This window comes from Cannabis sativa, chromosome X, assembly GCF_029168945.1.
Source record: "Cannabis sativa cultivar Pink pepper isolate KNU-18-1 chromosome X, ASM2916894v1, whole genome shotgun sequence".
NCBI lineage: Eukaryota > Viridiplantae > Streptophyta > Magnoliopsida > Rosales > Cannabaceae > Cannabis > Cannabis sativa.
Window position 1 is genome coordinate 77,360,279 of NC_083610.1, and position 12,830 is coordinate 77,373,108.

Genomic DNA, 12,830 nt, shown 5'->3' on the forward strand with positions numbered 1-12,830 from the left:
ATATTAAAAAAGAGATTTTTCATTTTTACACTTTAAAACAGTTTTTTTTTTTTTTTTGCATTTTTGCATTTTTACGAAATTCTCTATATAGAAACTCATATTGCAACTAGCGCTGCAACTTAAATTGTAACAAAAAATCGTATAAAAACCCCTATTGCAAGTAGTGTTGCAGCCATTTTAGAAACTCAAACCGTAAATTTAAAAAAAAAATTACAAAAACAGTATATAAAATAATTTCCCTATTAAAAAATTAAATTTTCCATTCAAAATTTAGTAAGTGGCAAGTGATAAATATATAGATGGCTATTATGGAGAAAGCAAAATCACTATAATTTATAATTTATAATTCAGATTATACATTATTGCATTTTTTTCATGATACATAAATAAAACTTTTTTTATAGAATCAAAAGATCGACCAAATTCATAGCTTCTCTCTCTTCTTATTACTTATTCGTTTCATTTTATTATTTTTCATAAAAAGAAAGAGGTGTGCTCAGTATAAAATTTTAAAAATATTTTTAAGGAAAAATAAAAAATAATAAAAACAAAAGTAGAGGACATTATTGTAATTGAACTAAAACGATGGTAGCATAGCAGTAGTAGTAGATTGAGTTCACTATAAGTATGAACTTATCTAACTCAGTCTTCTTCAATTCATTCTTACGCCATGACTAGTATGAGGTTCCTCACTCACTCTCCCACTCCAACCAGTTGTTGTTATGTCTATGTTGTTAATGTTATCCTCATTATTATCACTATCACTAGTACTACTACCCTTGTTTTGACCGAGTCAACTCGGCCTCCTTACGCCTGCGACTCGGCCAACCCTACCACAAAGTCCTTACCTTTCTGCAAAACAGAGTTGCCCATCACCCGCAGGGTTCAGGACCTCGTCTCCCGTCTCACACTAGACGAGAAGATATCCCAACTCGTTAACACCGCCCCTTCCATTCCCCGACTCGGTATCCCCGCTTACGAGTGGTGGTCAGAAGCCTTACATGGTGTCGCCGATGCCGGTCCCGGCGTAAGGTTTGACGGAGCCATTCACTCTGCCACCAGCTTCCCTCAAGTCATTCTCACCGCTGCCTCTTTTGATGCCAACCTTTGGTACCGAATCGGCCAGGTGAGTCAATGCTCAACTCAACTCTCTTTTTTTAATTTATGATGATGAATGAATATTATTGAGTTATTATTATAGGTGATTGGAACCGAAGCGAGAGCCGTGTACAATGGTGGAGAAGCAAAAGGAATGACATTTTGGGCTCCAAACATAAACATTTTTAGAGATCCAAGATGGGGAAGAGGGCAAGAAACGCCGGGAGAAGATCCGGTGGTGACTGGGAAATATGCAGTGTCGTATGTGAGAGGTGTACAAGGGGACTCATTTGAAGGAGGCAAGCTTGGTGGTGCTCATCTTCTTGCTTCAGCTTGTTGTAAGCATTTTACAGCTTATGATTTGGACAATTGGAAAGGCATTAATCGGTTTGTCTTCGATGCTCATGTAAGATTTTTACTTCTTTCTAATCTTGTTATCACCATAAAAAAATGTTTGCATTTAGGGAAAACTTCTTCAAACAAAGATCATTCTTTTCCTCATTGCTCTATGTGCCCAGATTGAGAAATGACTCGACAATGATGGGTTTTAGAGTAACTCATTGGTACTTGGTTGGTAGTGTTTTACTTTACCCTATAATGTATATTATATATCAAATAAAAGTAGAATCATTGTCTCGGTCAAAGACAATGGTATTATTCTACATTACAATAAAAATAAAACGAGATTTAAGGGATTCTTTTTCTTCAACAGAGCACCAAGAAGTAACTTCATTCGACAAAGATTATATTGTTAATTAATAAAAAATAATACAAGATCATGATGGGGTTGGGAGCGGATTATGTGAATTTTGGTTGGTTGATTTTGATTATTAAAACAAAACAGGTGACTCAGCAAGACCTAGCTGACACGTACCAGCCTCCGTTCCAAAGCTGCATAGAGAAAGCAAAAGCAAGTGGGATAATGTGCGCTTACAACCGTGTCAATGGGGTCCCAAACTGTGCCGATTTCAACCTCTTATCTAAGATTGCTCGAGCCCAGTGGGGATTTCACGGGTAATATTAACTATTTAACTATGAAGAATAGTGTAATGTATATTATATGTGCATTTATGTTAGTTTATGCTTTTCTTTTTTATCTTTGACTACTCTTGTCTCTTTTATTACTAAAAATAATAATTATATAATATTTAGGTACATTACGTCCGACTGCGACGCCGTTTCGATCATGTACGACAACCAAGGATTCGCAAAGTCGCCTGAAGATGCTGTCGTTGATGTGCTTAAAGCTGGTATGGTGGGACCCTTTAGTGTCCTTTCTTTATTTTTACTTACTTTTTCTGTGTTTTTTAAGTGAGATTGGTTTGGGTTGATATTTTTGGTTCGGCCTGGCGTGGCGTGCCATGATTTTCCTGCTATACAAAGAAAAGGACCACACCTCACCACAACACTGTCTATTCTATTATTGGATCCTAATTGAAAGGTTTGTGATGACATGTCATCACAACTCGTCACCAACCAACAACCGGTCCCTCTACAATATATAAATAAATAATTTTTCAATCCAGCAAAAAAAAATAATAATAATCAAATCTAAAGTAAAGCCCCTAAACAAAGTAATGTTAGGGGTGTTAAAAAAAACTTACAAAATATCCCATCCGAATAAACTATTTAAATCAAACCGACTAAACCTAATAAAATGTAACCCCAAATAATTTAATATAAATATATTGAGTAGATTAAAAATTATTCTAAACTTCTCAATCTAAATAAATCAATTTATATAAATTTTTATAAAAAATATATGTAATATATTAAATAAATTATGTTTATTAGTGAAATTATTTTGTATTTAAAATTTGAATTTTATAGTATTTAACATGAAATTTAGACTTTATAGTTAATAGTTTTTATTACTTTTAAGTATTGAAGTAATTTACACCATATTATATTATTATTACCTTTTTCTATATTTTGATGAATATTTATTCAATTAATTTTTGTTAATTAATGTTAAAGTTCATAAAATTAATTTAAACTATAGTATTTTAAAGTTTAAATATATAAATAATATACTTTTACTTTCTTAAATTTAATTATTTGAATACTAAAACTATTAATAATACAGTAGAACCTCTATTCAAGAATAGACTTGGGACCAAGCAAATTAAGAGTTATACTAGAAAAAAAAATTAAAATACTAAAAAATATCTATATAACAATAATAACAATAAATAATTATTAATACTATATTATAATAGAATTATTTTAAAGTAAATATAATGGTAATACATATGTTACAATTTGGAATAAAATTATTAATTTTATGTAAATAAATTTACAAAACATATGTATATATTTTATTAAGATGTAATTATTCTTATATAGAGGTATATTTTGTTAATACGAGACTTGGAAAATGTATAACTAATTACAATTTAGACGTTATTCTTATTTATAACTGACCCAAATTGGGACTTGATTTTTTTATAACAAATTAGAGGTTATTCTTGAATCGAGTATTCTTAAATAGAGGTTCTACTGTAATTATAAAATAAGTGAAGATCAGTTTGGACATGTTAACCCGACCAAATTGAACAAATTATTAAACGGGTCAAACTTTTTCTAAATTTAATTGGGCGGATTATAATTAAATATTTGTAATCTAATATTTATATTGGGTTAGTAAAAATATGTTACAACCCGACCAAACCGACCAATGTACAATTAGACGCCTTATGAATAATAATAGTTAGCTTTAATAGAATTTTTAAAACACAATTTTTAGTACTAAAATATGTTCTATTGAAGTGTAAATTTTAGCATACATGTTGTTGTGTGAGCATTGCTATAAAGTATTATTAGTGCTTAGTATTATCTAGAGGTGGCGTCTATTGATATTCTATACTAGTTATTAAATTAAATTACATGTAATATGATACTTAATTACACCAATAACAATATAACATATGTAGGTAAGTACTAGACACTACTAATATATTATTGCATTTAAAATATCAGAGTATATACCATGAGTACATTTTTTTCTCATGTCTTAATTTATATTAATATATATATATATATATATTAATTGTGTTATATTATATTTTAAAAAATAAATATAGTAATAAAAAAATATTTTTTAGTATAATATTTGGTGTTGAACTTGAATTTGAAAAAAATATATATTTACAAATGTGGTGTTTATGTAACCCTATTTGGTATTATATAACATAATATAATATTGTGATTGGAAAAGATCTAGTCTTTTAGGTTGGTTATTAAAATTAAATTAAAATAAGGATTAATGTTAAATTGAACAATAGTAATATATAATACTTGTACTTGTAGTTTTAGGGTAGGCAAAAGATTTCTCATCCCCAAAATTGATTTCTTTTGTCCAAAAACCCAAATAAGATCTCTACTTTCCACCGACGAACTTATAACTATTCCTTATTATAGCTTAGGTAGATTAATACCATTTAGTTTTTCTAGATGAAATCAAACACCATAGGAATAATATAATTGTACATATGTAAATATATTGCAATAATCCTACACAATTGTATAATCTTCAATTGGCACCCCCACCACGTGATCTTGGTTTAGACATTTAATATTGTGACAAATGTCAAGTTAACCATATATTTTTAACAAAATATATAATTTTAAGTATTGTTGTTTAGTAATTTAAGATGTATACACAGTACACACTATAATTAATCAGCAATTTTTCGCATTATTTATTAAATCAAATGTATAGATCCACCCTCTACTGAAATAGTGAAATGTGTCCCTTAGATGTTGTATGGTTTTACTTTCGTTTTAGTATACATATTCTTATTAAGTAGGTGTCAATTTAATTAATTAATTAATTAAATCATATAATATAATATGGAATGGTAATGAAAGTGCAGGTATGGATGTGAACTGCGGTTCTTACTTACAGAACCACACAAAATCAGCTGTTCTGAAGAGAAAGCTTCCAGTGTCCCAAATAGACAGAGCTCTCCACAACTTATTCGCCGTTAGAATGAGACTAGGCCTCTTCGAAGGTGATCCCACAAAATCCCTTTACGGCAACATTGGTCCAAACCAAGTGTGTTCACAAAGCCACCAAGCTCTGGCCCTTGAAGCAGCTCTAAACGGCATCGTTTTATTGAAGAATTCAGCCAAGCTCCTCCCTTTTTCACATTCAAATTCAATCACCTTGGCCGTCATTGGCCCCAACGCAGACTCCCCGAAAACCCTTCAAGGAAACTACTTCGGTCCTCCATGCAAATCCATTTCTCTGCTCCAAGCTCTTCGGGGGTACGTTAAGAACGCGGCTTATCACCCGGGCTGCGCTGACGCCGTGAATTGTACCTCTGTCGATATCAAGAGGGCAGTTGAGGTAGCGAAAGGAGCTGATCATGTAGTGTTGGTTGTTGGATTGGATCAATCACAAGAGAGAGAAGATCATGACCGTGAGCACTTGGAGCTTCCAGGTAAACAAGAGGAGCTCATCTCTGCAGTAGCCAAAGCCGCCAAGAAACCGGTTGTACTTGTTCTTCTTTCCGGTGGCCCTGTTGATGTGTCCTTCGCTAAGTATGACCGCCGCATTGGAAGCATCTTGTGGGCAGGGTATCCAGGCGAAGCCGGTGGACTTGCTCTTGCCCAAATCATATTTGGTCATCATAACCCAGGTTGGTATTCTTATGGTACTGTTGCTTATTCTGTTTTAACATATTTGAATGTTTATACTGAAATATCACACACATTTTGTTGTAGTATTGTAAATTATTCTAAATTTTTATTTAAAAAAAGTACGTCAGCATGCATTAAGTTGAACAAAATGATTGAAGTAAGGTATAGAATATATCATTCTCGTACCAATAATGTGTTATATAAAGATGTGTATATTTGACTATTGCTTTTTTGTATTGTATAACGCAGGAGGGAGATTGCCAGTGACTTGGTATCCAAAAGATTATGTAAAAATCCCAATGACGGACATGAGGATGAGGGCTTCACCGTCTTCTGGTTATCCGGGTCGAACTTACCGATTCTACAAAGGCCCCAAAGTATTTGAGTTCGGTTATGGCCTTAGTTACTCTACATATTCTTACAAACTCTCCTCTCCCACTCAAAACAAGCTCTACTTGAATCTGTCGTCCTCTTCCATAGCTGTGGCAGCCGAGTCTCAGCAGCCAGACTCTGTTATTGTTTCCGAGCTAAGCCAAGAATTCTGTGAAACAAAATCGTTTTCAGTTTCAGTCGGAGTTGAGAATGAAGGAGAAATGGAGGGGAAGCATTCGGTGTTGCTTTTCATGAAGAGGGAAATAAATAATAACACAAATAATGGAGGCAATCCACTAAAGCAACTGGTGGGATTTGAGAGTGTGAAGTTGAAAGCAGGGGAAAGAGGTGAAGTTGAGTTCAGGTTGAGCCCTTGTGACCACTTGAGTAATGCCAATGAGGATGGTATGATGGTTTTAGAACAAGGCTCTCGTGTGTTACTTGTGGGAGAAGAAGAGTACCCAATTCATATTATATTTTGATTGTTTTTTTTGGGGGATAATATGATACAGTACCGAGTACTCTCTCTTACTATGATCAAACATTATCAGCTTCAAATTTGTTGGAAGCTTTTTTTTCATACCGTAATCTGATGAATGGAATTTCAAGTATACCTTAAATTTAGTAATTGGGTACACTTGTAGATCGAAAAAAAAACAAAAAAAATTAAAATAAGTACTTGGGTAAACATGAGTAATATACTAGGTTTTTAAATTTATGCTATAATTTGTGAAAAATAATAATAATGTACGAGCAAATTGTTTCTTGTTTGTTTGTAAAAGATATAAAACTGAAATTAGAACACATGCTCCAAAAGTCTAAACACAGGACTTGTACTGGAGTGTTAGAAGTATTAACTTATGTGTGAATGTTGATATACACTTATACAGTAGCAATGTAGGAATAATTGCACCTGTATCTGTATGCTGTGTGCTTATTATTTAATTGTGACCATAATAAAATGGTCAATAAATATATTATATAACTAGTCAACTTATTGGTAATATACAGTCTCTATTATCTTAATATCCGCCTACACAATCCATATTGTATAGTTACATATTTGGATAACTAATAGCGAAAAAATATATGGTTGAAGACATATCCCAACACCTCTACCACATTTTATGACCACTTTGATATCCTTCGAGCTTTTTTGGGTATGGAGTTCAGTAGTACAATGCCCTGATCCTCCTCAATGTCCTCATCAATTTTATCTCTCATCCCATGTCGGCAAAGCCTATGACAATCTTCTTGAGTTCATCTAAGTTTTGATCTAATTAGTGTCTTTGTAGAACCCATCTTGAACTCAAATAGCTTTTCTTTTCTAGATAGATCTTGTTGTGTGTAATGTAAAATTGTAGCCACATTTTAACAACCACAACGATATCTTCAGAAATTACTTGCCTGACAATATTATCTGCAAGGTAGAGGATAACTATCGAACATGCAAAATCTCTTGCTCTTCAGTCATCTTTCTCTGGTAGCTTGCTTGGATCCTCCAACGTCTTTGCTATACATGTTGATTAAGCAATTCTCTCTTATCTTCATCCACCGTAAACTAAAATCATCGGTGCAATCAAATATATCCCATCGGAACTTTGTTACATCTATTTTCTAAGAAATGATGTTCTTGAAAATTTCTTGATCACAAAACATTCTTCAATGAGCTCAAATCCAAACAACCACAACCTATCTCTAGTACCACTGTTGGAAATTTTCCTTTACGACACCAAACTCAGCAAGATCACAACATAGTAAAGATCTAAAATCACAGGTAATGCACTAATGCACTAAGATCAAGTTAAAGCTCTCCCTAGAACTATTTTTCCAATATGAATATGAAGAAGATGATTACAGAAGTACAAACTCGAAATTAGAGATAAAAAGAACCTATCAAACTCTTTTGTACAAACACAAACCAATAATAACAACACCAAAAAAGTACAAAGAAAATAAAAAGGGATCTTCATCTTCTTCTTTTCTTTCTTTCTTTCCTTTTCTTTTGTGCTTTTTTCCAAATAGCCATTGATAAGAAGACATCATATGAGTTGTAAGGATTTTAATTATACTAATTCATTGTATCTAATAGTTCTCCTTCCAAATCTTCTATCTGGTTGTATTCTATATAACCAAAAGGCTTCCATGTTAAGCCACAAAAAATGCATTGCGCATGGCATCACAAAGGAATTATTTCTATCACTGTCTTGAACATATAAAATGAGGTATCTTCATTAAATTTAGAACTACAGTTAAGATTAATAGAATCAGAATTGATATATAAGCCATAACAACTCGAGATTCCCTAGCAAGAGAGCAATAAATGATACTTACTGCTCTTTTGTTACTCCGGAAAATGGCAAAAATAAATCCAGGGTCATCTCTTGCATTCCATGACATGGCTGGTACAGACACTTCATAGGTCCCATCTGGATGAGTGTAAGAAGAAAATTCATGGCTGTGCGCACTGAATATAATCCTGCAATCAGAGGTAAAAAGCACAAATGCAAAACCCATAAGCTTGTGGTTGAAGAAGACACACCTTGAGAAGATTAAATGAATATATATGAACTACCATCGACTGTGAGGAAATATAATCCAGCTCTTTTCCTATTCACTAGTTTTCTTCTTGTAAATCCTTTTTTACTCTTACAAAATATCCCAAAAATCCCATACACAAATATTAGGGACCTTGAGCTCAATACCGAGACACGCCAAACCCTATAAACTTTAGGAAGCATGAAATTCATAATTCTTCACTAAATGGCCATCAGCCATGTGGAAACGTACCACAAGCATAAAACAGAGAGCCTAGTAAGTGGTTTTCCATTTGAATCCTATCACTTGTGCACTTTATGGAGGCACCACACAATCAACCGCAGAAGATCAAACCTCCGTGGAACCTCTAATTTAAGTAGGCAGACACGTGAAAACTTGCAAAAATAATTGACCAATAACTAATCATCAATGACTATAAGAAGGATCGGGAGAAGTTCAACGTACAAAACAGGAGGCAATTTATCCTACTAGTAGGGTCATTTCGATATGAGAGAAAGAGGTTAGACCTGGTGCTGATCAAATCATGGCATTTAAGATTAGTCCTACCTTGGTTTAAGAGCTTGAAATATGTATTGAGTAGCATTTGCAGGGAGATTGTGCAGCAACTCGTACGGCCCATCCCCAACAGATCCCCTAAACACAAAAGTTCAAGCTTAGTTTCATTATTTAGATTTCATAGACTAACATGGATAATACCAACTAATAAACAAGACAAGAAAGAAGTAAAGCTAATAACAATTCTAAATCAAATGGAACCATCTAAACATGGTAACAAGTTCAAACTTAATAAATTTTGCAAACCATGCTATTTGCTAATCATTGTGGTATAGGTTCATATATCAAAATGAAGAAAAACATTTGAACATAGTTAAAATTTCAAACTTGTCAACTTAACTTTCTTTCAGATACTAATTTATAAGAATAAATGAAACAATTAACAAAGAAAATCAATTTATTAAATGGTTTGTGTTTAGCTTGCAAGAAAATGAAAGAAGAAGTTCACTAACTCACTAACCTGCCATCATCCACAATGTTTGGAAATGGTATTTGGCATAATGGGAAATGAAGTAAGAGTACTGGACCAGACCCAGAAGAAATATCCTTCTCCTTCCACTGTAATCCACCAACACTTTCCCTGCCATGGTCAGATTCATCAATCACCACTTCCTCAAAATTCTCCCTTTCAGTTCGGAGATCCACATTCTCCCTCTCGATGACCTTCTCCACACTAAACCTCAAATCATCGTTACCACAGAGCAGAGCCACGGCATTGAGGGAAACGAAGCTGACGTTATTGATTTCAAAAGCGCCACAACCTGCCGAATCCAGACCCGGAAACCTCCCGGCAACCCAATTGACAGATTTCCGATTAAGCTCGCCGCAGCGCCCGAGATCCCGGTCGCCGAGAACGACGTGAAGAGGAAGATCCAGAAAGGGACCCAACAGCTGATCAAACTGGTGGAGCACTGACTCCCATTTGGGCTTGTTCAATTCCCAACCTTTGGCCGAAACATCTCCCAAAACCACCAGCATATCGGGCGCCAAACTTTGATAAGACTTCTATACTAAGTAACAAATTGAAATTTCAGTCTTAACAAACTAAAAAAGAAGATAAGAAGAAGACGAAAGAAAGAGACTTTACCCTGAAAAATTTGGACATGTAATAATCTGAGAAAAGTCGATGGAGAAAAGTAGAGTCGGAACCCGTAAGGAGTAGATTAGCTACCATCATGACCTTGAGGTCATCGGGGTGATTTTCTTGGGTGAATCCGAATTCGGATTCAGATTCATGATTGAGAACAGTCTTGCACGACGGAGCTGAGATCCATTCTTCGTGAATGATGAGAGCTAAAACCAGGGTTAGCGAAAGCAATGGCCTCCACCACACTACTTCCATTAATGCCTGGGATTTTCAAGGTATAATGAAGAGAAAGCAGGGTTTTTGTATATATGGGTTTAGAAGATAAAGCAGGGTTTTAACACTGGCAGAGACAGTTGACTTCTGTCTCTACGCCTTCGTAAAATTTGGAACTTTGAGACTGGACGGCGATTGACTTTTTGTAACCGTTCTTTCCTTGGGTATGGATTTGGTTCCCTAAGTTCTACAATCTAAAAGATTTTTTTTCCTTTGCAAAATTTGGTTGGACCTAAGTTTTTTTTTTTTTCAATACAAATTTTCTTTTTCCTGGATTAAACATAAAAATTTACTTTTCTTAATTATTCGGTTACATTTTTTTCCTACTAAAATTCAACTTCGAACTATAGGGTTATGTTAGAGATTTTAGTAATTTGGTATACTGCTAAGTCTGCTATTGAGGTCATCTGTTAGAGGTTATAGTGAGGTTAGGAAAATTATAATAAATGGTCTCAAATTATAGGGTGATGTTAGTAAATGTCTCCATTTCAAAATTTGTAGGAAAATATCATTTTTTTTTTTTGATTATTTATATTATTTTTTGTCACATAAAAAATTAATATTTTTTTTCCATATTTTTTTTAGAATTATAAGTAAATTACTTAATGATTATATTTTTTATTTAATTTTTTATGAGTTGTTGTGGGTTGTTGGTATATAGATTTTGTTATACAGTATTATTATTCTTAGATGATATTTATTTTTTATTTTGTTATGTATAATAGTGATATATAATTTTCTTAACATAATATAAATATTTTAATATATGTATATAATTTTATTGGGATGCTACAGATATTTAATTATTATTTTTATATATTTTAATTGTATGATATATATTTATTTTAAATAATATTTAATTAGTTTCTATTTTCTTATATACGATGGTGGTATATAATTTTGTTATTATGGTATATATATTTTAATTGTGGTATATAATTTGGTTAATGTATACATATATATTAATAATATATATTTTTTTATTATTATTAGTTGTTGACCGAGGTTTTTGGCAACCAATAAAATAATAATAATTTAGAGAGCTGTAAGAAATTAAGGGAGAGATTTTTACGTGGTTGGGGCGTTAATGAGCCTTAGTCCACGAGTCTGTGTATTTATGATAGTATTTAATACAGAGAATGTTCTTGGTGAGTTTTTTTTTACTCTTCTAGTTCTTATAAAACCCAAAATTCTCGACCCCTCTTTAATGAGCTTTGGGGGTATTTATAGTGTTTTTGTGGGGTGATCCCTAAAATTAAGGTACATGCATTTCTGTAACCATCAGTAAAGTCACACATTCCCAATGAATATATCATAGGTAATGCATGGTCTAATCCCTAGGTTCTGTAGGGATTTTATGAGGGCAGTCCTTAATCCTTTTTGACTGATGTGATTCCTCACAAAGTAGCCGTCACTAGACTTTATTGATCATAGCCTAGTAGGTACAGATTAGGGGTTGTGCCGTCAGACTTTATTATGTATGGCAGTTTCAATACGCCTCCTCCCATGCGGCATTAAATGCGAGATAACTGTTCAGATGGAATCTGACACCACCCGGAGATGCTTTATTGCCATCCTGCTCTCCGGGAGCATACGAGACTTACATGCCTTCTCCAGGAGGCATGTCTAAAGTAATCCTTCGCTCTAAGAAGACTTAGCTGTTTTATTTAAATGCTAAACCCTTTCCGTCCATGTGTCATCATCCGGTTGGTCCACGTATTTCGGGCAAAATCAGGGGCAACATTAGTATATATATTTTGGTGAATGGTATAAATATTTTTTGTTATGCTGCAAATATCTTTTTATTGTATTATAAAAAAAAATTATTAACTTTTGTGTTAATTTTAAAGTAGTAACGAACAATGATTGGTTTGGCAAAATTTAACAATTTTATTAATAATTTTAAATTTTATATTTTTTTTCATAAATTTATTATATGAAAATACAAAAAATTGATCTTTAAAGTGCAAAAAATGCTTAATTTATTTCTTAATTTTGACTATTTAAAAAATTGAGAATAAATTTATGAAAAACTAAAATAATGATAAAAACATTCAAATAGATAAATAAATTTGTAAAAATAGTGTATTATATTTTTTAAAATGTAAAAAATGAAGTAAAAAATAACAAAGATTAAAACATTAAAAAAAGAGTAATTTGCGGCGAAACCCCCTTATGTTTTAATTTTTACACACTTAATCTCCTTATTTTTTTTTTTTGTGGCAAAATCCTCTTATGTTTT

General features: G+C 32.8%; 2 protein-coding genes across 3 annotated transcripts; one reads left to right on the forward strand and one right to left on the reverse strand.

Annotated features, from left to right (window-relative positions):
• Positions 1–511: 511 nt before the first annotated feature.
• Positions 512–6,725, forward strand: LOC115698219 (probable beta-D-xylosidase 7). Its single transcript, XM_030625422.2, has 6 exons — positions 512–1,126; positions 1,202–1,504; positions 1,943–2,112; positions 2,251–2,348; positions 4,974–5,741; positions 5,992–6,725. Exons 1-6 carry the CDS (start codon positions 671–673, stop codon positions 6,594–6,596), a joined length of 2,400 nt encoding a protein of 799 aa, XP_030481282.1. The 5' UTR covers positions 512–670; the 3' UTR covers positions 6,597–6,725.
• Positions 6,726–7,051: 326 nt separating this feature from the next.
• LOC115698229 (uncharacterized) lies at positions 7,052–10,976 on the reverse strand. 2 transcript variants are annotated; one of them, XM_030625440.2, is made up of 5 exons: positions 10,316–10,976; positions 9,689–10,233; positions 9,220–9,306; positions 8,449–8,593; positions 7,052–7,836 (listed from the first exon to the last, which is right to left on the reverse strand). In XM_030625440.2, exons 1-5 carry the CDS (start codon positions 10,568–10,570, stop codon positions 7,813–7,815), a joined length of 1,056 nt encoding a protein of 351 aa, XP_030481300.1. In that variant the 5' UTR covers positions 10,571–10,976; the 3' UTR covers positions 7,052–7,812. The 2 variants fall into 2 exon arrangements, with proteins under 2 accessions (XP_030481300.1, XP_030481292.1); XM_030625432.2 differs by having other exon boundaries at positions 7,052–8,593.
• Positions 10,977–12,830: the final 1,854 nt, after the last annotated feature.

Bases quoted from the DNA above. Each gene is read 5' to 3' on its own strand.
- LOC115698229 (XM_030625432.2), bottom strand. From the start codon at position 10,570: ATGGAAGTAGTGTGGTGGAGGCCATTGCTTTCGCTAACCCTGGTTTTA. The intron at 9,307-9,688 runs GTTAGTGAGTTA...TTTTGTGTTTAG, and splicing joins AACATTGTGGATGATGGCAG to GGGATCTGTTGGGGATGGGC. The intron at 8,594-9,219 runs GTAGGACTAATC...CTCTGATTGCAG, and splicing joins TTTCAAGCTCTTAAACCAAG to GATTATATTCAGTGCGCACA.
- LOC115698219 (XM_030625422.2), top strand. From the start codon at position 671: ATGACTAGTATGAGGTTCCTCACTCACTCTCCCACTCCAACCAGTTGT. The intron at 1,127-1,201 runs GTGAGTCAATGC...TTATTATTATAG, and splicing joins TTTGGTACCGAATCGGCCAG to GTGATTGGAACCGAAGCGAG. The intron at 5,742-5,991 runs GTTGGTATTCTT...TGTATAACGCAG, and splicing joins ATTTGGTCATCATAACCCAG to GAGGGAGATTGCCAGTGACT.